The sequence below is a fragment of the Astyanax mexicanus genome, chromosome 2, assembly GCF_023375975.1.
Source record: "Astyanax mexicanus isolate ESR-SI-001 chromosome 2, AstMex3_surface, whole genome shotgun sequence".
Classification (NCBI taxonomy): Eukaryota; Metazoa; Chordata; class Actinopteri; order Characiformes; family Acestrorhamphidae; genus Astyanax; species Astyanax mexicanus.
In genome coordinates, this window is record NC_064409.1 from 32,210,967 (window position 1) to 32,237,082 (window position 26,116).

The 26,116-nt window shown below is 39.2% G+C and overlaps 2 protein-coding genes across 3 annotated transcripts in view; one reads left to right on the forward strand and one right to left on the reverse strand.

The window, feature by feature from the left end:
• The window catches only part of si:dkey-14d8.1 (zinc finger protein 502), a 127,323-nt gene that overhangs the window by 91,912 nt on the left and 9,295 nt on the right, over positions 1 to 26,116 (forward strand). The gene's annotated exons all lie outside the window — the stretch shown is intronic.
• shisal1a (shisa like 1a) overlaps positions 1 to 26,116 on the reverse strand; it is a 76,079-nt gene that overhangs the window by 9,054 nt on the left and 40,909 nt on the right. The window contains exons 4-5 of one of the 2 annotated variants that reach the window (XM_049474226.1): positions 23,373 to 23,586; positions 9,748 to 10,059 (exon numbers count right to left, since the gene is read on the reverse strand). In XM_049474226.1, the coding sequence (XP_049330183.1) occupies positions 9,748 to 10,059; positions 23,373 to 23,586 (526 nt within the window). Of the gene's footprint in view, positions 1 to 9,743; positions 10,060 to 23,372; positions 23,587 to 26,116 lie in introns of those variants that run through there. The other variant, XM_049474225.1, reaches the window with a different exon arrangement.

A 26,116-nucleotide genomic window follows, 5' to 3' on the forward strand; every position in this document is an offset into this window, starting at 1 on the left:
CAAGGAATGTTAAATGCCTGCAAAGCTTTAGAAATTATCCCATAGAATATATCATTCATCTGGCACCAGCAATTCACCATGCTTTACCATGAGTAAAGCATGGTGGATGTTCTGAAGCCATTCCCTGTGTTAACACTTCTTAATCAACTCACACACTGCTATTTCATGACGTACGAGTGCAGATGTAGGATGTCTTCTTTTACTAAGAAACTTTATTAAAAAAATCAATTTAGGTTCTCTTTATGTTCCCCACACGTGTTATGCTGATAGACATAAATATACTTTCGACTGCAGTTCTATAAGTTACTCCTCAGACTTATCCTGAAGTTTTTGTACCATGCTTTTACACATACAGTACTGTGTAAAAGTTTTAGGCACCAAAGCAAATTACACTAATCTATTTATCTCAGCAATATGAGTGTTTTACCTGATAAAAGCACCACATATGATTTAAACAGATGCAAATAAACATACATACAGTAAAACATAACAAGGAATTCTCATTTTTAACTAAGTATGTTATGTCCTGTGAGCCAAGCTGAAGAACAAAGTGTAGTTCCAGATTTCTCCTGGATGCCCTCAGGCAGCATGTGTATATTATGTTCAGTTCCGTCAGCAGCTCACCTGATTTACCACATTTAACCAGCTGTTGATTAATATGATGAGAACTAGAAATAACTCTATTTAACTCAGATGAGGAGAGATTAGGAGATGTTTTAAGGAAAACAGGGCCGTAAAAGCTCTGCTTTTTGTAAAATTGCTGTTTGTATTTATTGTAATGCTGGTTGTTTTACTGAGCTAATAAACACTTACTGAAGCTTTACTAGAAGCTTTTTCTTTACTGAAATTCGCACAGGTGCCTAAAACATTTGCACAGTACTGTGTATGTGTGCTGACTTGTAAGTAATGACAATGGCTTTCCATTAGACCTAGAAAAATGAGTTTAAAGCTGATGTTTGTAAGTTTAGGGATGTAGAGCCCTCTCTGGTAAGAATGGGGAATTGCACAAAGCATGCAGAAGAATCATTTTAAACTGGGCAGGTCTGATGCGGTCTCCTTTCAGAGCAGAGAATTCCGATTCCAGTTTATGTTCAGTAAGAGAGAGAGAGAGAGAGCATGCTCAGTCAGAAACTTCACTCCTTCATTTCTTTGGTTTTACTATGGGTGAATGAGCTACTGAGGTCTAAGTCTGAAGTCTCCATTGCTTCTCCAGCATTTTCAGTTCAGTAAAACTGAGCCGGATCCTCTTTTAGAGACATGTGACGTAAGCATGTAAAGTGCTTTTTTTTTTTAATAAAAAAGAGACTGGCACCTGACCATATAGTATTGGCACAATGTGTACATAACTTAAACTTAAATATCTATATACTTCCTTATTCCATCTAGCTTTTTTTACTTAGTATTTGACAAAATAAGCCAATGAATGAAATATGGAAACCCCAACAAATAAAATGTGGAATGTGCCAACTTGTCATGCTTTCGGGCCTCCATCCTCTCTTTACTGACTTCAGGAACTCCAATTCCCATAACTACCTCACTCTGTCAGACAGAGACAGTTCCCGCATTGCCAGTCACCTGAATTTTAATCTCTGTGTTCACCTGTGTTAGATAGATAGATAGATAGATAGATAGATACTTTATTGATCCTCGGGGGGAAATTCTTGGCATCCAGCAGCAGGTTACACAATACACAAAGTTAAAAAAGACAAAATATAAAATATAAAGATACATATAAATACAATCAAATAAGAAATAGAATATACAGTGTAAATGTACAGTCTTCGTGTGTGTGTGTGTAATGGAGATGGAGAATGGAGGTAGTGCAGTTGAACACAATAGACAGTGAACACCAGTTGATGTGCATAATGTGAGGATAACTGATGTCAGCCAAACAGAAAGTGCAAATACAGTTATATAATAATTTAAATTAAATTAAGCAGTGCAAAAGATACGTAAACAGTGCAAAAGATACGTAAACAGTAGATGAATTAACTAGTGAATGAACTACTAGTGCAAAATATGGTAGAACTATAAAAAGTGTTCTAGGCATCAGCAAGTCTGAGAGTGTGTCCATAGCTGGGGGTGTGTCCATGGTGTGGCCAGAGTGGCCGGAATGAAAATGTTTCACAGAGTCTTTAGTTTGCTGTGCTGAGAGGAGTTGAACAGTCTTATGGCCTGAGGAACAAAAGACTTTCGGAGTCTGTCTGTGGAGCAGGACTGGGACAGCAGTCTGCCGCTGAATGAGCTCCTCTGCCTGGTGATGGTGCTGTGCAGAGGGTGGTGAACATTGTCCATGATGTTCAGCAGCTTACTGAGGGCTCTCCTCTCTGCCAGTGGTGTTAAGGACTCCAGCTCTAATCCCAGCACAGAACCAGCTTTCCTCACCAGCCTGTCCAGTCGTCCAGCATCCCTCTTGCTGATGCTGCCTCCCCAACACACAACAGTGTAAAAGAGGACGCTGGCTACCACAGACTGGTAGAACATCAGGAGGAGTTTCTGGCAGATGTTGAAAGCCCTGAGCCTTCTGAGGAAGTACAGTCTGCTCTGAGCCTTCCTGTAGAGGGAGTCAGTGTTCACTGACCAGTCCAGCCTGTCGTCCAGGTGCACACCAAGGTATTTGTAGGATTTGACCACCTCCACGTCGACCCCCTCGATGGAGATTGGCTGCTGAGCAGAGGGCCTGGACCTCCTGAAGTCTATGCACATCTCCTTGGTTTTGGAGATGTTCAGCTGCAGATGGTTCATCTTGCACCACACCACAAAATCCTCAACCAGGGTTCTGTACTCCCTCTCATCACCATTACGCACACACCCCACGATTGCAGTGTCGTCAGAGAACTTCTGCATGTGGCATGACTCCGAGTGGTATTTGAAGTCTGATGTGTACAGTGTGAACAGGACTGGAGAGAGAACAGTCCCCTGTGGTGCTCCTGTGCTGCTGATCACTGTGTCAGAGGAGCAGTCCCTGATCCTGACATGTTGTGGTCTCCCAGTAAGGTAGTCAGTGATCCAGGTGACCAGGTGCATATCCACCTCCATCTCCATCAGCTTGTCTCTCAGTAGTAGGGGCTGGATGGTGTTGAAGGCACTGGAGAAGTCGAAGAACATGACCCTCACAGCACCTCCCCCCTTGTCCAGATGAGAGTGAGCTCTGTGCAGGAGATAGAGGATGGCATCTTCCACTCCCACCTTTTCCCGGTACGCAAACTGCAGTGGGTCCTCAGCATGGTGGACCTGAGGTCTGAGTTGGTCCAGCAGCAGTCGCTCCATGGTCTTCATCACATGAGATGTCAAAGCAACAGGCCTGTAGTCATTCAGCTCCTTCGGGTGTGCCTTCTTGGGAACAGGAATGAGACAGGTTGTCTTCCACGTGGCAGGAACTCTCCCTAGACGCAGACTGAGGTTAAAAACATGTTGGAGGGGCTCACCCAGTTGAACAGCACATGCCTTGAGCATTCTGGGGCACACTCTGTCCGGGCCAGCTGCCTTCCTGGGGTGAAGTCTCCTCAGCTGTCTCCTGACCTGGTCAGCAGTAAAGGTTGGTGGACTGGAGGAGATGATTTGTCTGCCAGTTGATAGTGTTGATGGTGGTGATGATGAAGATGGTGGAGGTGAGGGTGATGATGGTGCTGATGAAGATGGTAGAGGTGAGGGTGATTGTGCTGATGGTGATGAAGATGATGATGGAGGTGAGGGTGGTGGTGGTGGTGGTGATGATGACGGTGATGATGTTGATGAAGATGGAGGTGAGGGTAATGGTGGTGGTGATGAAGATGGTGGAGTTGGAGTTGAAGGTGATGGAGATGGTGGTGATGATGGTAGAGATGGTGAAGATGTTGGTGATGCTGCAGGAGGGTAGGAGGAGGGGGCAGCAGGAGCAGGACAGTCAAACCTGTTGTAAAAGTTGTTGAACTGGTTTGCTCTGTCCACACCGCCATCTACTGGGTTGCCGTTGTTGTTCTTGCACCCAGTGATGGTTTTCATTGCACCCCAGACTTCCTTCATGTTGTTGTCTTGCAGCTTTCTTTCCACCTTCTTCCTGTAAGACTCCTTGGCCTCTTTAAGACGTACCTTGAGTTCCCCCTGTACGCGCTTCAGCTCTACCAAGTTTCCGTCTTTGAACGCCCTCTTCTTTTGGTTGAGGAGGTCCTTGACGGAGCTGGTAATCCAGGGTTTGTTGTTTGGAAAGCAGCGTACAGCGTGTTTCTATGTAGCCTGTGTATACTAAATGGTTCCTGTTTTGCCTCTCTGTGTATGATCTCTGTTTGGTTACTGGATTACTCTCTTTGTTGTCCCTAATGGTCTAATTGTGCTATTTATTAATTGTCTGGTTCTGACTATTGTTTATTTCCTTTGGTTTTGCCTCCATCTAGCCCATGTCTGCTTCGTTCACTATCTGGTTGCTCCTGTGCTCGTTATACTACTGAATTGTCTACTATCTGTCATAAAATCTGCCGGTTGTTTTTACATTTTTAAATATCTGACCTTGCCTGTAAACTTGACACATATGGTATCTTGCTCCGCATTATAAAAACACTTTGTTCATTCATCATAAATGCTTTGCACCATTTTAAATGTATTTGTTCTTAATTTTCTCATCAAAATCCAAAATTCAATAAAAGGTAGTGGGTGGTAGATGCATTTGGCAGGAAGCCACAGAGTATGAAAGCAAGCCAACAGCAAACCCATTGAAACACACAAATTCTCACAAGCCAACACCAGCTTTTTTTGCCTGTTCCCCTAAAGCACAGCTCATCCCTGATCTAGTGTATCAAATCCATGCTGTTCATTGATGTTATATATATATATATATATATGTGTGTGTGTGTGTATAAACAGTAGCTTGAAAAAGTATTTGCCCCCTACAGATTGTCATACTTACACTTTTCTGATTATAAACTAACTTTATTTTCAGAGTAAACATAAAAATGTCAGTCTTGCCGCTGACTGTCTGCCTTCCACAGAAAATCCAAAATGCACCTGCGCTTAACTCTCCAGACATGCCGGATTATGTGACGCTTCGGAGTTCCAGCTCACCTGCCTGTTCCGATTGTCATTTCCTGTGTCCCCTTGTATAAATACCCCATTTCTGTTCCCTGTCGCTGAGTATTCTAACTTTATTCTTAGCTCTTCTACCTTTTTTTTTTTTTACCGACCTTAGTTTGCTGCTCTGTTTGGATTTTTATAACGTCTTGTTTGGCCCGCGTGACAAAAAAACAGCTTTCTAAATTATAATTTTATTTATTAAGTAAAAAAAATGTCCAAACCAATCTTGCCCTGTGTAAAAAAAGTGTTTGCCCTATGATGTGAAGAAATTCAAAAACAGATGAGGGAACAAAGTCACTGATCAGTCTGGAAAAGGTTACAAAGTCATTCCCAACTTGCAGTAATAGATGTAATCAGGAATTTTGCTGTTTACCAGACAATCCGGCCATCTGTTTGTGACCTCAAGCTCAGGCGTACTTGGGTTCTACAGCAGGAAACAAATCCACTGCTGAACTGTATGTATACATATATTACAAACAAACCATGTTCATTTTGTATGAAATACTTGAGGTAAACATTACCTATTTCCTTACAGAATATTTGAGCAATTCTATGTATTCCGCCTAAAGAAATGTTGAATGCATATTTAATTACTTTACTGTAAATATATAGTTTTCACTAACAAGCACATCTTACCAATGACTTCATTAAACACAGAACTGACTTAATGTCGTATTTGGCAGTTGCTGTCTTGTGATATGCTGGATGTGATACATGTTGTCATATTTGTGTTGTGACAGCCTGAGGGTGGAGCTGCTGTCACCACCCACTGATTAGATTAATTACTTCCTCCCATGGCTCAACCTGTTAGCTTTTAACGTGGGCCAAAGAACTTTCACTAACCTATGCCTGTATGACATGCATATACAGTACTAATCTAAAGTATTACTGTATAAATTAAATTAAATTAAATTAGAATAATATAGATTTTTTTATCTTCTCATTGTGGTGCAGTTTTACAATATATTATAGTATATTACAATAATCCAACACCTGTTTTGACTAATCAACACTTTATTATATTAAATCTTCAACAAGAAATTGAGGTCAAAATTTACTTTCTTTCAAATTAGCTCAAAGTATATCAACTTTCTTTAAATGAGAAATCTGTGTAACTTTTTCTTGTATTTTTTCACGCTGAGTAATAGATAGATAGATAGATAGATAGATAGATAGATAGATAGATACTTTATTGATCCCGAAGGAAATTTAATTTAATAATAAATTTAATAATTTATTAACCAAAACAAACAATAAACCAAACAGGAACTCTTAGAATAAACTGAATCACAAACAGAACCCGAGACAGACGAATAACACGCATAAGAACCGACAAACTAACACTGAACACAAAGAAGCTTAAATACACACACAAGGCGGGAGAGGGAACAGGTAACACTTGGGGAACGATTAATGAGGGGCGGAGTTACAAATGAACACAGGTGACAACAGTTAAGGTAGAGACATGGACCAACAGGGGCGGAGCTACAAATGAACACAGACAGAGCACTAGGGGAAAAGACAGGCACGAGGAAAAGGTAAACACACACAGAGAAACGCAAGCACAGAAGGGAAACAGGGCAAAATGTGAGTGTGGCAAAATTTTACTTCACTTTACATATTAAAAATGTTATGCGATTTTATATTTCAATAATAAGCAAGCAGTATTTTCCAAAAATGAATATTTTTTTCTTTCTTAGTCAGGCAACTCCAACTCCAGTTCAGTGATATCATGCTGGCAGCAATTTAAAAAACTTTCTGGTTTAGGCTTCAGTGAGAAATCACTTGCTAGCATTTTTTACCTCATGGCACTGGTCACTCATGTGAAATACTAAAATAGAAAAAAGAAAAACCCATCATGTATTTTCATTGCTGTTTGTTTACTAATGCTTTTTTTTTTTCTGTTCATGTGATGGAACAGCACCGCTCAATATGTCCAGATGCAAAATCCACAGCTCGTTAGACTGTTAAGTTCCATGGGGTTTTGATATTTTTGTGCAATATAACATACAGTATACTGAAATATTTATTTTAAAAACAAAAAACTGGCACTAACATCAACATGGTGCTGTATGACGGTCTAAAAAAACTCCTGATGTGAAGTGTTACAGAAGTTTTCCAGTCCCTGCAACAGTCTGTGCACGTCTCTGCTACCTGTCTGACCTTTACCCGAAACCAGTGCTATAAAAATAAACTTCACATGACCTTTGTTTTCCTCAGCACAGAACAAATTATCATAGGTTTCTAGAAGCAGTCTAGAGAGACTATATTTTACTTTATTTCACAGTAGATTAAATACTAATAAATATAGTGAAAATAAGAACCGGTTTACCTGTGATTGTGTGTGTTGAGAACGGTAGTCCGGGGTAGTAAGAGCAGGGCCAGACAACTGATGGAGTGAAATGGATGAATGGTCACAGGAAGGAACATATTTTCACACATCTCTTTTTGATGATGAAATAAAGCCAGCCTATTCACCTGCACTGGTCTGAGCGTATGATGATAGGCCAGGGTGTTCTGACATCTGGTTCTAACTTTATTAACAGCTTCTGCCCTGTTGAGCATTACTTCTGGGATTCGAGTACTATATGATACAAGAGCCTGAGTAAGGTCGGAATGGATGGTGGGTGATTAAAATTTAGATTACATCTCTCACTTTATAGGTATGTAATAGAAATTGAATGACCAATTGTCTATGTATCAGTACTGGACAATTGTCAGCCCAAAAATGCCCAAATAAAATATCTCTCTTTTTTGTTAAATCCTAAGAACTGATCAGATCATATGATATATATATAGCTCTGGAAAGAAAATAAGAGACCATTTAAAAATGATGAGTATAATCAAGAGGAAGGTGGATGATCAGAAGCCATCAAACCAAGCTGAACTGCTTGAATTTTTGCAGCAGGAGTAAAGGCAAAAGAAGTCTGTAAGACTGGTGGAGGAGAACATGACAAGATGCATGAAAACTGTGATTAAAAACCAGGGTAAATCTTTATGAATATGAACTTGTTAACACTATTTGAGTTTATAATTTCCTGGTTTATCTTGCTGTCCTCAACTGCATTATTATCATAATTAACTGACAGGTCAGAATTCCCTAGTTTCAAGTAGAACATTTTAACTGGAATGCTCAGACAGGTCGGATTTCCTACTGGGAAAGTTGGAAGAGGGTCACCAACACTAAGTTCAGAATCCAAGATGGCAAGATTTAGCATTATTAGTGCCTTGTGGAGGAATCAGATTAAAGCTTTTTTTACCCCAGTTATATAATACCACTCCTGAGAGTAATTCACTCATTCCATTACAGTGTTTATGAGAACACAGCAGAGCTACCAAAGACCTCTATCCACAGTTAAGCCAAAGGGCTTTATTTTAGAGATTTACATCGCATGATGAGGGCGCAGAAAATACGTCTTGCGCAGATAGAAATGTGCAAAAGGCGTGTACTAAATCTCTTAATTTATCATGAGTGTGTTTTGGGCGTAATGTGAAATCAACCAGTCTGTGTTACCTGCCATTCCCTTTAAGAGCCAGGTAAGCTCTGACTTTGGCGCATTCTTATCTTAACAGCGCGGTGTTTTATGCATTTCATCAGAAGAAACTGACCTGTGCAATCACGCTGTGAAGGTACACCAGCAACTCATTTAAGGGAACAGTAATGTTATTTTATTCTTTATTCTTTTTATTAAGAATTAAAAGTCGTGTTTGTGCACTGCAGTGCATCAGTGTGTGTGTGTATTGAACGAGCGGGGCTGTACATGTGCTAGGCGTGTGCAGAATGCATGACGAACCTATAGGAATGGACTTGACTGATGATTGACTGTTGTCTAGGTTCATTTTAGTCAGTGGCGCGCCTGTGTTTTCCGCCACCAAAATAGCAACACACCAGAAATTGACCAGAACACACCTCACTTCCAGACCACCACGCCATCAGTGTAAATTTATTCCTATATTGTGATGCATTTTGACAACACGGGTGACTGTTGACGGGGTGTAAGGTAGCAAAGAGCATCGCAATGCTCCTTACGCAGGGTGTACAAAAGTCTTTATCGGAAGTCAGTTCACTGGGTGGCCATCTTGACAATGCAGCAGGGTGCTTATATCCCCTCATGCACGACCATGCAAGTCTTTCTGTTTTAATAGGGTAAACCAAAATACTCTAAACTGATGGTCTAATTACTTTTTGAAAACTATATTATTTTATATATTAGATTTTATCACATGTTTGGCTCTAAAATGCACAAAAAAACGGCAAAGGGGGCATCTCCACTAGCACACTGACCCTCCTGTGCTCTCTGCACAAACAGCAAGCTGATTGGCTCATTTTGTTGAAGGGCCAGAAATTAACCAATAACAGGCACCATGACTAGTGTTACAAGAAATCCCATACAGCGATCAATGACCAGTCTCCTCATTAATAATGTATTTGGTTAATTCACAGGCTCTTGCAGCAGGAGCTCAGTCCCCAGTATCCCCAATCAGTTCATTTCTCATGTTTAATGTTGCCATTTAGTTGGCACCATTGCACATCCTGACCCTTGGTCTTATGTGTAATTGTTCCAAAGGGTCTTGTTCTGCTAGATATAGGTGTTTCTTTTCACTAATGTCTGGGCATGTCTGAGTATATATAGAAATAATAAATTATGCATTATACAAAGTATTGTGCCTCTATCACATCTGACAGTGAAAGTTACTCACCAGGCTGTGGAGGTCTGGAAGGTCATAAGGGTTGGGCTCTGTGCTTCGCCTGTCAGGCTGTGTCTGGGGTGATGATGTTGATGTGGGGCGTGGCTTGTTACCGTCCCAGGGTTCACCTCTCCTTCCTGAACCACAGCTACTCCATGCCACTGAATCCTGGCCTGTTTTAACCACCGACCACCCAGCCCCCACTTCTCCAGGTACACTCGACACAGCTCATAGTTCATGGCTGAGTAGTACAGGAAGTCCAGTGCGAGCAGGACCATGACGAAGAAGCCGTAAATCCACACACCAATTAGAGCGGTGTAATTACTGCAACAAGCAAAACAGCAAGAGAGCAGAAAGAGAAGAAGAAAAATTAACACTCAATAATAAGAATCCAGTTACTTAACATATACATTTTAACACGTTTATAAATACACAATGTTGTTTAATGAAAGTTTTAACTATTTTTTTTGTTATTGTATTTACAGAAATATCTTAAGTTTTTAAAACAGTGATGTTCTAATCAATATTGAACTAATCATTTTGCCAAATTTTGGCCCACAGATCTCTTATATTCCACTCTTTTTACAGAGCCTAGTGATGCATGTGTGGTTTTACTGTTGAGTTCAGAAGCTAGATTACTTTTTATTTCTATTTAAATACGGATTAAACCTCATAGTTAATTCTTATTCTCTTACCCCTTCCTCCTCTTCTCGTTCTTCTGCTTCTGTCTCTCTATCTCTCACTCACACATGCACACATAGCTTCTGCTGTGATGCAGTACTTTTTAGTAGTTTCCTCCCCCCACCTGCTTAAACCAAATATGTATATAATAACAGTGGTGTTATGTAACTAACCTTAATTGTGTTTGATACTAAAGCTCTTTCTGAAACGTTCACTCAGAATAATCATCAAAATCATCAAATATACAGAGAGATATTATAATAAAATGTAAAACAAAAAGTACTCTATCCAGTTTGCACTATGCACCATACTAAAAGTTCATTGGTTTTCCTCTCTAAAATACATGGAAGTAAGATCATTTTAACTTAGATTTTTATGAGGATTAAACACATGATCTTCCCAAAGAATCTCTATATGCAAAAATCCCCAACTGAAAATGCCTTCCCGGTTTATCAGACATGACGGGATGCTCCACTGACTAAAATTAATGGGTTCATATGGAGCATTTCAGCAAAATAATAGTTTATCAAAAAGGCACATCATAATGCTCATTTCTATCTTACACCCTGCCAACAGTCCAGTTAAATTTCAACAGCACTCACAAATGCATTGCAATATAAACATCATATATATATACAGCTCTGGAAAAATTAGGAGACCACTTCAGTTTCTAAAACAGTTTCTCTGATTTTGCTATTTATAGGTATGTATTTGAGTAAAATGAATATTTTTGTTTTATTCTATAAACTACGAACAACATTTCTCAAGACTAGTTCATATTCATAAAGGTTTAAGAGTTTTAAGAGAAATCAATATTTGGTGGAATAACCCTGGTCTTTAATCACAGTTTTCATGCATCTTGGAACGTTCTCCTCCACCAGTCTTACACACTGCTTTTGGATAACTTTATGCCACTCCTGTTTCAAAACCTCAAGCAGTTCAGCTTGGTTTGATGGCTTGTGATCATCCATCTTCCTCTTCATTATATTCCAGAGGTTTTCAATTTGGTAAAATCAAAGAAACTCATAATTTGCTCCTAAAGGGAATAGGCAGATTGGTTCATTTTATTTTACGCCCAAAACACACCCATAATTATGAGAATTAGTACACGTCTTATGTGCGTTTCGAGCTGCGCAAGGTGTACTTTTCCGGTCATAACTTTTAAAAGCTTTTAAACTCAAAAATTAAAGGAATATCTTGGACAAGTAGTAGACAAATTGTATTCTACAATTGTTCTAGCCATTTAGCTACACTCACCTCCTTTCATTGAGGACTCACTCACAGCCTCTCTAGCATTATACAGTAATTTTCTGATTTAATGTGGGAAATAGGAAGTGTGCAGGCTTTCTATAAACCAGCTCTGATCTCCCCTAAATAAGGTCAACATTTTAAAGGTCAGGACACTCAGAGGCCAGTTTTTTTTTTTTGACAATTTCTTAGCACATTCAATATACTGTATTGTGGTGGTAAAATGTGTCATTACATCACACACTGATGCTCTGCTGATGTTGTATTGTACTACATACACTTTAGTTTTTCTAACGATCGACATAATGATGAAAGTTCTGAACATGAAATGTGTCAGTAATTCATGTAATAGGAAAACAGACCAAATGATTCCCACTTAGATCAAGTGATGGAATAAAAATAGAGGTCATGGCCCGGTGCTGCGGCAACAAGGTGTCTTATTTGCATTCTGCATGTCGTTGAGATTGCTTTGGCAGGATGCTAAGAGAGCTTGCTGTGTAGATCAGAGCTGTAAAGCTGTACAGATGGCCATGGTGTGGAGAAAGTGTTTGGACACTATGGAGGCTCAGGAGGATCAATCGGAGCTTGAAGTGTGAAATGACATTTTCACGCCTGCCTAGTGCCAGGGCACGCTTAAACGCAACCCTTAATGAAGGGCTCTTTTTATCTTGTTTTCCGGGATGGGAGATGAGGTGATTTGTCAGGGGTATGTGATGCTGTGAGAGAAAATGACATGTATATTTAGATGTCATGGTTTAATGAAACCAAGCCACATCATGAAAGGAGGTTTATATCTATATGTACTACATGTTTAAGTGTAATATTTTACTGGTTCACACTCACTCTTTGAACTTGTATATCATAATACCCGCAGAGCTTTTAACTTATTTTAGTTTTGAAAGGAGGCACTCAGTATCCTCCTCAGTACCCTTTTATCATGAAATCAGAAGAAGAGCACTGTCACTTTAAACATGAAACGCAGCATACAAATTGTTAATGGGGGATCAAAAGCATAGACCAAACAAAGGCCTGCCATTTGAAAAGATGCCTACAATACCTGATTTTATAAAAAATAGATATATTCACCTACACTGAATGTCTGGTAGTACTAAAAGAGTAAAAAAGTAAAAAAGTCATAAATGGTTCTAGCCTTGGACACCTCAGTTTAATAAAAACAGTTTAATGGGTACAAAATGTTTTACTATGTGGAAGTTCTTTAACATTTAAAAGGGTCTATTACATTCTCCCGCTTCATTTACAAAACTGAACCACTGAGTGATACTTTAGTGCCATCACTACACAACATTTTTGCTAATAAATTTTTTAAGATGTCACACACTATGTTGTTTATTACAGTAGGAATGAGTGCCAAGTCATAAATCAATGAATATTGCAACATGTTTTTCAGAAAAAAATAATCTATAATTTATTAAAGGTTAAAATACTAATCAACCAAACATTTTATAGTATTAACATTTGTCCTTACAGGTTCCATCTGTCACACCTTAGCCTGTATTTATTTTCTTGTCCTAGTTTTTGGTTTGTCTTTTTTGTCTAATAAAACCGACTTGCATTTGCATCCGGCCTCCTCCTTCATGTTACACTATCCTATTGTTAGCACAGATTATAGGAAAGAAGTAGAACTACTAAATAGCTGTATCTGTACTATCTACTGGATTATTATTGTTTTATCCTACTTCCACTTTTACATCACTACATATTTACAATGAGTTTAACACTTTTACTCAGTATTTTTTATGTGTTGCATCTTTACAATATAAAAATGTTACCAATGATTCCAAATCTAATTTTTGAATAAACTACTTGCAATACTTAAGCACAAAAAATGCTGGATACTTATTATATAGTACTTCTACTTAAGTGTGGAGCTGAAAGAACATCTCAATTTCTACTCAAGTCACTTTTTTGATAGAGCACATGTATTTTTCAGTGGCATGCAGTGAATATAGTGGGTACCCCTTCTGCACCAGCTCCCCCCCCCAGCCACAAACAGATAAAAATTACAATAACTACATATTCTCTGTTTTGACTGAACTAAATGAACTTAATACACATAAACAGCCCACACATACAGCTACAAACCACAAAAGTATACAATAGACCCAACAATAAATGCCTAATTTTCCTACAAGTTCAGGTGTTCAGCAAATATCACTTATTTGTATGACGACAGACCGCCAGGGCAGCCAAAACATTAAGTACACCCAAAAACTCACCAGTCAGGCAGCCTATTATTGTGAATTAGTTTAACATTGAAGAACAGCCTATAAAAAAGACTTTTTAATATGATATGACACAATATCTGTCTTATTTGCAGTCGCAATTACGTGACAGTTTGCTATGCGCGCCGTTTTACTACTAATCAGCGTGTACCCCTTCAGCACAGCGCTCAGAAGGAGTTAGACAGCCATGGCCCCACCCCCGGAGTGAAAATCATGAATCTGATTGGTTAGATCGTCCTATGACTTTGCTAACAGACTCATTACTACCCCCTTCTCAACATCAGGAGAAGCGTCCACGAGAAGGGCCTCACTGCACACCACTGGTATTTTTACTCAAGTCTGACTCTCTAGTTCTTTTTATGTGTCTGATCGTAGACTTGTGCTTTTGTAAACAAACCTGTAAGGACTTCTTTTGTGTGACAGTGATTTATATATATTTTTAACATGGTCAAATATAAATTTATTTTTGTACCTTGTTCAGTATAAAAGCTGCTTGTATGGTTGAAGGGGGGTTGCTTGCTATTCCTAAAATAGATCAATAAAAATAGGACTGTTTTTTTATATATTGATTTCAAACAAGTTTTTTTGTGTTTTAACAAAACCATAAAAAGAACACAAATAAACACAAAGAGACAGAGATAGACTTAAGATAGTCTAAATATGTTTAATGAATTACTGTATAAATGTAATTATTTGTTAGGTTTACATAATCTAGTTTCCACTTAACTGAGTTATGTTAGGTCAAATTAAAACATATTATTAAGATGCAAATATCTAACTTTGTTAAACCCACAATGATGAATGAGAAAAATATATATTTCATATGATACAAAAGAAAATATAACATAAAGAGACAAAGATAGACCATCGACCGTGTCTAAGTATGTATAATGAATTCATTGAATATGTTTAATATATTTATTATATTTAATATATTCAAACACAATTATTTTATAATGCAAATGTGAACAGCATAAATGTCCATGCATTTAAATTTTTCATCTGTCCAAATTTGCACTTCTGTTTCAGTAGTCAGGGCCATGGGCAAAGCGAAATCAATTTGAATGTCCCTCCTCTCTCTGCTAGTGTTACGCTGGAGACGGAGGGGTGTGAAGGAGGAGGAGGACGTAAGTGCAAAGATAATTATTTATTAAATAAACAAAACAAACACAGAAACGAAAACGGAATATATAAACTAAGGCTAAGACTAAGGTAAAGACTGGGATACAAACACTAAGATACAAGGCTGGGATACTGAGGCTAAACACTATAAACAGGAAACACGGTTAGATTTACAGACTAGAAAACACAAAAGACTCGACACAGCATATCCAAACAGAGGGGCTTAAATACAGGAGGAACACCTGGGCAGGGCTGATGAGGGGGCAGGGCTACAGATAAGACACAGGTGAGAACACTGATGGTTAGGGCAGGGCTAAGACGTGACAGATACATAACAGAAACACGTGGCTGTGAACACATGACAGGAAAACAGAGGGGCAGGAGCACTAGGGAACAAATGAGGGAGAAACATAACACAGACATGGGCTAAGGTGTAACATAACCCCCCCTCAACGGCGCCACTTCCAGAGGCGCCGAGAGAGAGGGAACAGGGACTGGACAGGGGACACGAACGGAGACTGGACAGAGGACTGGACAGGGAATGGAAACTGGACAGGAGACGTAGACCGGGCAGGGAACTTGACATGGGACGGAGACTGGAATGTAGACTGGGACGGGGACAGGACACATGGCTGAACAGGGGACTGGGCAGGAGACAGAGACTGGACAGGGGGCTGGACACTAGACAGGGACGGAGACTGGACAGGGAACGGAGACTGGGACTGGACAGGACTGGGCAGGGGAACAGGGACAAATACATGGACAGGGACAGACACAAACACAGTGACAGGGACGGGAACAGGAAAGCCACCGGGGACAGGAACGGGAACAAACACAGACACGGGGACCAGGACAGGGAGAGACATGGGTACAAACACAACTTGGGGATGCCCAGGACTGGCTAAAGTCTGTGGGGTAGTTAGAGGGGCCAGCCTGGGCACAGTTCTTGGGCAGAGGTCCGGGGGCCTTGGGGCGGGCCTAGGAGCCCGTGACCTGGGAGCAGGCCTGGGGATAGGCCTGGGGGCATACAAAGTTCTGGGAGTGGGCACAGGGTCAAAGGCGGCCGGAGCCGCGGGCACAGAGTCAGAGACGGCCGGGGCCGCGGGAACTGGGTCAGAGGCGGCCGGAGCCGCGAGCAGCGCTGATCCAGAGGCGGCCGGAGCCGCGAGCAGCGCTGAAACAGAGGCGGTGGGTCCTGCTGGCGTGAGCGCGGCAGGCACCGCGGGTACAAAGTCAGAGGCGGCCGGAGCCGCGAGCAGCGCTGATCCAGAGGCGGTGGGTCCTGCTGGCGAAGAAGCCGCTTCAGCGGGAGCCGAGAGTGCGGCTGCCGCCAAGATCCGGACTGGAGCCGCAGATTCAGTAGTGGGCGTGGTTGTAAACACCGGACCGGAGCTTGCTTCCGGAGCCGGAGTCGAAGATCTGGAAGCCAGCCGCGCTGGAGAGCTGGAAGCCGGCCGCGCTGGAGTGCTGGAAGTCGGCCGCGCTGGAGAGCTGGAAGCCGGCCGAGCTGGAGTGCTGGAAGCCAGCCGCGCTGGAGAGCTGGAAGCCGGCCGCGCTGGAGTGCTGGAAGTCGGCCGCGCTGGAGAGCTGGAAGCCGGCCGAGCTGGAGAGCTGGAAGTCGGCCGGGCTGGAGAGTGCGGTGGAGCTAACATGCTAGTTAGCTTAGCTGGAGCTGGGCCGACACTCTCCACCCCGCGGAGAGGCGCCGGGAGCGGTTCATCCCCCCGAATTAGCTCCGCGAGGAACCGGAGATATTCCAGGTCCGCCTTCCTCGTGGCATTCCACTTTGCTACGTCCATATTTCGGTCGAGTCTTATGTTACGCTGGAGACGGAGGGGTGTGAAGGAGGAGGAGGACGTAAGTGCAAAGATAATTATTTATTAAATAAACAAAACAAACACAGAAACGAAAACGGAATATATAAACTAAGGCTAAGACTAAGGTAAAGACTGGGATACAAACACTAAGATACAAGGCTGGGATACTGAGGCTAAACACTATAAACAGGAAACACGGTTAGATTTACAGACTAGAAAACACAAAAGACTCGACACAGCATATCCAAACAGAGGGGCTTAAATACAGGAGGAACACCTGGGCAGGGCTGATGAGGGGGCAGGGCTACAGATAAGACACAGGTGAGAACACTGATGGTTAGGGCAGGGCTAAGACGTGACAGATACATAACAGAAACACGTGGCTGTGAACACATGACAGGAAAACAGAGGGGCAGGAGCACTAGGGAACAAATGAGGGAGAAACATAACACAGACATGGGCTAAGGTGTAACAGCTAGAGGGATAAACATGCTGTGATGACATCGAGCAGAGGAACATCTTTCAGACCTGTGGGTCAGCTCACTGTTCCTCAGCCTGGAGCAAAGCACTGCTCCTTCACTCTAAACACCAGCTGAAGGATCTGCTCTATTAGAATTTTAAGTTCACAACTTCATAACGACTTTAAAAGAAAGTTATTTCACAAGCCCAACCGTATTCCTTTACTCAGAGCACTGCAACCACGAGTGGCTGCAGAATATTACAGCTATGTCATTTGAATATTCATATTCACATGTCAACTGAATATTCAATCAATGTTTGGTTTCTGATTTGTGTTTCTTTCATTTTTTTAACTAGATAAATAATGTTAATGTAGATAAACATGAGCATCATTAAATGTTATGTTTGGTGGCTACCAGGGATACAACGGTACAGTGTGGCCATGGTTCTGTTTGTATCGCGGTTTTTGGGCCACGGTATCGGTTCGGTTTCGAGATATCAATATTATCTAGCTCCAACATCCAGTACATTTTTAACCCTTTCTGTTTCAAATCAACAAGGTGCTCTTAATCACACTTGCAAAGCCAATATTAAATAGAAAAAAAGGCACAGATTAATTTAAATCATAAACTTTATTATAAAAAAGGAACACTTATTCCTACCATTAGACAAAAACAGGCAACATTAAATGAAGTGCAGTAATATGAAATGTAAACATAAATATTATTCAATCAACCTTACCCAACAAATATTATCAGCCAGTCACATACTTTCAGAAAATACCAGACTGATATCACACTGTGCTTTATCTGCTGACTGTCTTTTGAAGCCAAATTGGTCCCAAACAGCAGATTTATAAGCTCATGGCACCTCTTTAAATGTCCTTTTCTCGGTTTCGTGTTCACTCGCCCTGATCAGCTAAGAAAGTTTCGTTTAATTAGTCCTCAAATGTTCAGCGTCTGCCTTCAGAGCTGCTCCTGGGTAATTTAGAAAAAATCTTGATTGGTTGTTGCATGGTTGTGGAGAGACACACCAAGAGAAGTATATATAAAAAAAAGCAGTCCTGACTATAACTGCGGGGCCGTGCATTCAGCACCATGTACAGGGTTTTTTTTCGCTCTGTAAGTGCACTCAACAAAATACCGCAGTTCATCCGGGTGTATCGAACCGAACAGGCCGAACCTAACGGTTTGATTAAATACAGAGAATCATTGCATCCCTAGTGGCTACAGTTTTAACTGTAATGCCATTTATCAATTTCATCCATACAGTGCCAGAAGCAAGTCTATATCAGATACTTATCGACTGAACTCACTGTACGGCAAGCATGTGTTGAGGTTTTCACATACAGTAGCTAGTTTATTTAATACTATGTTAGATAGTATGACTAGATGATATTGCAGCACCATTTAATCTGCAAGAATAATGATTTTCTTAAAACAAATAACAGACCAAAAAATCCCAATCAGCACCAAGAACAGAAAGGCTGTGGCAAGTCTTTAAACAACTTTCATACTGAAAAATTCTCCACTGTAACCACATATAAATAGCCACAATAAATTCTGTACCAAATCATGATTACAATCAATAGCTGGCATGACCAGTTCAAAATTACATTATTATTTAGTTTTGCTTCACCACATTACTGGTCCTAAATTACCCATCTAAAATGCAGGAATAGAATTATATTAATCAATGAAATATACTTAACCAGACAAAACACAAAGGGCATTGTGATGCCTATTGCTCTCCTATACCCCAATGACCAGTGGACTTGGCTATGCAAACTTTTACATTAACAATAAATAGAGTACAAAATAAAATAACATTATTCTACATCAACACAAAATATAGGTCACTATCATATTACAGGTCAGTTTCCTCTGCTGAGAAGTGTTGGACATGTCCAGGTAGCTGTGAATCAAGCTATGCACCTATGGATCACTTAAATAGGGCCTAAAATATCTTGTGTTTATTTTGTTTTTGCACATTCCATACTGGTCCAGCTACTTCTAATAGGAAGTTGTAAAAATGATTCAATTAAGCAAAACTGAACAAATACAAATCAAGAGACTGAGACATTTATCATTTAAGATGTAAGGTTTTAAAAACATAACATAAAAGATGTTTTTAAAAAAAAAGAACGAGACCACTTGGGAAGTCATTTGTGATGAATGTGTGACTGAATATGCCAAAATAAGGATTCTCTAAACAAAAGACATCCTGCAAACAACAAACCTGCCATCAGCCAGAACAGAAAGGCTGCGAAAAGGCTTTAAACAAGCTGTTCATGCTAAAAAAGTCTTCAAAGTAGCCAAATAATAAATTCTGCAAAGAAGGGTGAGATAAAATTCAATACAAACAATGTGAACGACTCATTTAAAGTTATCACAAACATTGGATGGTAGTAATTACTGGCAGGTATGGCACAAAAGTTATTAGGTTTAAATGGTCTATTAATTTTTTTACATGGATGACACAGATTTTACTATATTTTTTAACTTTAATAAATGAAACAAGCAATTTAAAGCTCCTTGTGTGATTACTTTTCATATATTAAAATACTGTGGTTAGATAACCTGAAACTTATATACAATAATAGAAGAAACTGGGATTAGGTAAATACTTTTTATAGCATTGTAAGATTGGTACAATGGTACAAATGTGGAATTCTGGTTTGCCTTGTCTGGTCAATCCCAGCTGCCTCTCAGCCCAGAGACGTTGTGGAGAACTTCTGGACAGTGTTAGTATACAGCTTTTGTTTGCACAGTAATGATTGGTGAATGTGATCATTAGAGATCACAGGTCTTCAGCTCAGGTTTGTGTTTTTTTTCCTTCACATACTGAAATTTCTCTGAATTGCCTGAATGGTATTATGATATTTTGTACTGTAGAGGGAGAAATATGAAAATCTCTTCCAGTTTTTCATTGAGGAACGTTGTTTTCAAGAATTTCAGAAAGTGTTCTCACTTGTTGGCACAATTTTATGATTTATTGGCAACCCGGAGGTCCTTTGTCCATCTCTGCTCCTCTGCTCCAGCTTATTTGTAAAAACTGCTACTGCAATAAATACTCATTACAGTCACCAGTTGACATCACTGGTTTTAAATCTTCATTACTACTCCTGAACTGCCTAGTTTTTTTTTCCAAGATATTTTTTAAATATGTTGCAGGCATAAAATTCAAGAATTTAATTTTGTTAATAAATGAAACAATCTTGACCCAACAAAATATAGTTTATTCTGGGTTCACACTGCTTTGTCTGCTTTGAAATTAAAGTCAAAGTAAATGGTAGAAACACACTTCCCACTTTCCATTCTGTCCCCCTATTTCTGATTGGAGGTTACAGAAGTGATTAAATTAAGCAAAAAGCAAAAAAATAAGTCTGGAGGCTGAAATATATGTTATCTACAGTCAACAACATGAAGGATGTTCAAAAAAAGAAAGACTGGAGAAAGTACTGGAGAAGTGAGTAATTTGTGATGAACTTGTGTTCCAAGGAAACCACAGAAAATTACAAGAAAACCTATTAGAGCTGAGAAGGAAAATGGTCAAAGTGAAACAGTAAAAAAGCTGCAGACAAACTGCACTGTGCTAAATGTGCTAAAATAATGATTGTCTAACAAAAGATGTCCTGCAAACACAAAAACCTCCCATCAGCACCAAGAACAGACAAGTCAGAATGGAGTACAAAGAGTTTGAGCAGCTCAGTGGAAGCATTACAGGCCATTCAATAAATTCATTAAAAGGGAAAAGAGTGATTATCGTAAGCACAAAAAGCAGTGTTTTATCTCAGGCCGGTATTGCTGCTCCTGGATTGGCCTTTATACATAATGTAAATGATGATGAAAGCAAAACTGTAAAAAAATATATTCGTTTTTCTGTCCAAAAATATGTCTCCACAAATTCATTTAACGAAGGTCATTCTGCAGCAAAACATGCTTCCACTTAACAAGTAGCTCATCAGAAGAGAAAAGTGGAAAGTTTTAAACTGGCCAAGTCAGTCTTCTGATTTAAATCAAACTGGGCATGCACTGACCTCAGAAATCCCCAAAACAAGCAACAGCTGAAAGGAGCAAACATTAAGACTTGGCGGAGCATCTCAAATAAAGATTTCTACAGTCTAGTAATGTCAGTGGGTTGCAGACTTGAGGCAACTTAAACTTAGGTTAAAAAGTATTCAACCAAACGCATCTTTAAACAACAGCTTTAATGCTTCTGCACTGATAATAAGGTTTCAATGAAATCAGGGGTCAAATGCATATGTCTGTATGTTTCAAAATAAACAATAAAAATCAACACATTTTCTTTTTTTTTAATGATGTCTATGTATTACCTGAAATACAAATTACACGATTATTAGTTAAAAAGCCAACTTTTTTCACTGTCCAATTATACCTCCACTCTGTAAGAAAGGCTTTTAAACAAGAAAAAAATATTTAATCATAACTTCAGTGGTTAGTGGTTTGGTGGTCTGTCAGTTTTTTGTTGTTGCTTTTGGTAATCTTGTAGTAAGTACTTTTGCATAATTACTCACATACAGTATGTCCTTTTCTGACACTGATGTTTCCTCCATATTAAAGTTCACAGAAAAACATATTTTTAATCAACGTTAAAGAAACTTTAACAGACGTTCAAAGAAAACCATTCAAAATAGAATCAATTGAGAAGAAAATGGCATAAGGTTGTAAATGGTTACTGGAGGTCATAGATTTTTGACATTCACTGGGAAGCCTGATTATTAAAAAAAGCATGCCTAAATTTTAAGTTTACTTTTCTTGAATAAAATCACCATGCTTTTTACATTCAAACTTTCCACGTTTTCCTGTAATTATGGCAATGTTAGATATTGTGCTTTTGTTGGATACAAAAGGGATTCAAATCTTAAAATTGGCAAGGAAAATGTGTTACTTAGAGTATGTTTCCCTGTGACTTCAAAGTAGAACCATATTGGTCTTAGTCTTTAGGAGTTAGAATTTAAGCAAAGCTATGTGTGAGTTGGAGTGGAAGTGGATTAGCACTTTGACACACCCCTAAAGGACATATCGTCGCTGTCCAATGAAAAACACTTATCTCCAAAACGGCAATTTTACAGGAGAGATAAAAAACCTTGTAAACTTTCAACTGAAGTCAATATAAAAAGAGTTTATTTTTACATTTTGAAGAGTTTCTATAGGTCCGTTCATCAAGAAATTTTGGCACAGTGTAAGAGACAGTTTGTGTGTTCAAATTATGCAGTAAACTAAAAATCGACAAAAATGGAGATGTGTTTTAACTGGACAGCGACAATATGTTACACATGCATTTCTGGACAAGCTGAGTGAAAGAAGTATGTGGACAGCTGAAGTAAATACAAGATTTGCATACATGATTATGACTCTAACAAACGCTGTCCTGCCCACTCACAGACTTGCATTTATAGAGATGCTATATTCTCCCTATTATAAGTCAGATTTTAAAGCTGTTTTTGTATGGTAAAGGTATTTTAAGGCACAGTTTACTACCAATATAATTAACAAGGACAGTGAAATTAAAGGTGCTTTCATACCTGCCTTATTCAGTCTGAACTTTTGCACTTTAAAAGGTTTGAAAGGTGCCTACTGAACCATGGTCTGATTTGTCTGTAGTATGAAAGCACTTTCTAGATGGTTTGCACCATCTAGATTGGGCCAATTGCAGGAAATTTATCATCAGTCTATAAAAAAAGAAAAAGAACAGGCGTTGTGCCTAAAACAGACTTCTAACACATGCATGAGTACCATGGTTACAACAGATTAATTAGACCATTTTCAACTGTAGATTAAACATTATTTATAAAGAGTAATGCAAAGGGGAGTCAAATTATGTCAGTCAGGCAGAATTCAGCACAACACTGAACTGATCAAATGACTTTCAGGTGTAAAAAGACTCGTCTCTAACTGCTAGAATAACCAGGAATTCAGTTATTTGTTAGAAATGGAAATCAGTAGAAAGCTTAAAATGTTTGTTGCAAGCTTTAAATAACACATAAAATGTGTCTTTTACAATGTCTGATAATATGCCAGTGCATACTCCTTCTCTTACTCACTTGTGAGTTAAGCCGTCAGAGTTGGTGGTGATGTTGAGCTGCATGATGGTCTGAAACTCTGTCTCATTGCAGCAGTACTTGAAGGCGGTGTTGTTATGGTGACAGCAGAACATGTAGGTCTTGTTGTCAGAGAGACGTGGGCAATGGAAGCCAAAGTGATAACGCCCCTTGTGGTCGGAGTAGGGCTCACACACTCTGAAGTGAGCAGAAAGGGCTGCCAAAGAAAGAGAGCATGAAATGGGTTGATGTGAAAGAGAATAATATGTTGACACTGTACTCAATGTAACTGTAATACCATAATAGAAGTCGTTTTAGTCCAATCTACATAAAAAATAAATACACAGGACAATGGTTTCTAAAGCCTAAACTTAACCTTATGGTCACAGGTTGCCAGTTCTATATAGAACCCTTAAAGGGAACTGCCAGTTGAATACAAAACCCTCACTGGGGGGATTCTGACAATAGTTCTGTGGTCTGAAGAGACTCATGTGAGATCATACAGGAGAGAAGTTGTTGGGTATATGATAAATACCAGCTGCAGGACTTGCATGCTATTCTCTATTTTACTGCATAAGATATTTGATAAAAATTCAGTAAAAGATGATTAATGAGATCACTATTATTAAATTGCGGTCAAAATTTCAATCAAATAAAATATTTTAAATCATAAATTTCAAATTTGAAATAAATAAAGATTTATTGTAAATTCTTCTACTCTCGGGTAAAACAGTCTCACCAATTATACAAAAGAAAATAAAAGAGTATTTAGTAGTAAACACTGGATGATATTTTGGTGAACCATGGATGGGGCAGTGCTTTATTTATAAGGTTGTGCTTTATTCATAAGTAGCTACATAGTCAGTAAAATTAATCATAATTAAAGCAGGGTTTAAAATAATTGTTCATAGCTCTAGCTTTAATTTTTTTTGACAGGACTACATTTTAGCCATTGTAAAATACTCTACATGTGCACCTATGTCTGCTCCACAACAAGTCCATTATATAAGTTAATACAGGCAATGATTAAATGCATCTAGAAATGAATCTAATAAATAGGGTAAAACATAGGGGCCAGCCCATTCCCCCATTTTTACATATTCTAACCACCTGCTTTATCATAAAACTTTTATGGGTGTCATTAGGTATCAATATTTCACTGCATTTAGCCCATGACATCGCTGGAAGGATTAGCAGAGATCTGGCATCCAATCCAAGCTCACTTTACATACCTGTCAATATACTTTTACTGTAATCAACAACCAAATAGCATTGTTATGACTGAAACAGTAGTTTTAATTTTGGGTATTGCAGACATTTTTTTACATGCTGACAATTAATCCATTCAGTAATTAATGCATCACACACCATGCATTATGTATAGATCAGGATATATGTCAAGAAGACAAATGACAAATCAGTTTGCTGTGAAATGCAGTGAGCATGATTCACTTCAATAATGCTTCCATTCTAGTTGCCCTGTGTGCATCAGTAGAACATGTTCTTTAGATAAAGACATCATGCTCTTTAGATAAAGACAGCTGTTTGTCTGCTGTTAAATTTCACTAAATACTGGTAGGAAAAGTCATGATACCCCCAAGTCCAACTCTCTCCAAGTCTTTTTAGCTATAAAGCAGTTACGAACATCTCTGTAAACATAGTGCTTCAGGACATTTTATTTAGTGTGTGGAAAAAAAAGAGTTTCCAGTTTATGCAATCTAGCAGAGAGACCCATAATCATTATGAGGGCACATCCTGCTCTCATCCACAGCCCACAGTACAGGCCTCTTCACTTTCTCAACCAAACCACTGTGAAATAATCCTGACATCCGTAATTTCACACAATTGGAAAAGCCTAATGATCTGTGAAAGGTTCTAATCTCAGAGCAAATAACTGGGTGGTAAGCACCATGGCCCTTCCTAAGTTTTAATTTATATATATAAAAAAAATACAGGACAATTCAAAAAGTCCCAGTTTGCTCATTAGACTCTGACTACTGAATCCGGCTACAAGCTCAGCTGTTTGCCTCCAAACTCATATCCAGCCTTCTGGAGGAAGAGCGTAACCATGCCATCATTTGCATATAGATGAGAGCTGTCGGGGTCTGAAGGACAGATAAATGGGATGGACAGAAGAACTCAGGGGTCTTCCCTCAGGTCCTGTTCCACTCCAGGGCAACCTCTGCTGCCTTAGCACAGAGAACTGTGCTTTAGAAAGACATGACTGGAGCTAAGATTATCTGAATCTACAGTAAATTTCCAGATTATAAGACACATTTACATTCTATGGTAAATTTAGTTAATTGTGTAAAACTACAATCAATTATGTAACAGTACAAAATGTATGTACTCCACTGTACATCCACCAGTATAAATAAAGCCTATTTTATTAATAGATTATTATATGGGTGGTAAAACACTCTCAGCATGTCTGAGATGAGTATGCAGGCCTGAATGTATAGGGCACAGGAGCACTGCTGGAGAATTTACTGTACATCCTACCTCCCTTGTAGATACAGCTTATAAATGTAAAGCTTATCTGTGTCCATGCACAGCTATTTTATTCATCCTCATCCAGGGTTTTTAAAATCAGTCCTTAGTATCCTACAATAGATACTGGCGAAAGGTTTTAAAAACACCCCTGTTTATTTAGTAGCTCAGTTGCAGGGCTGTATGGCCCAGATTGTGTTATTTTCTTCATAATGACTTTATTACTGCACTTCATCTATCTATTATTCTTTATATTT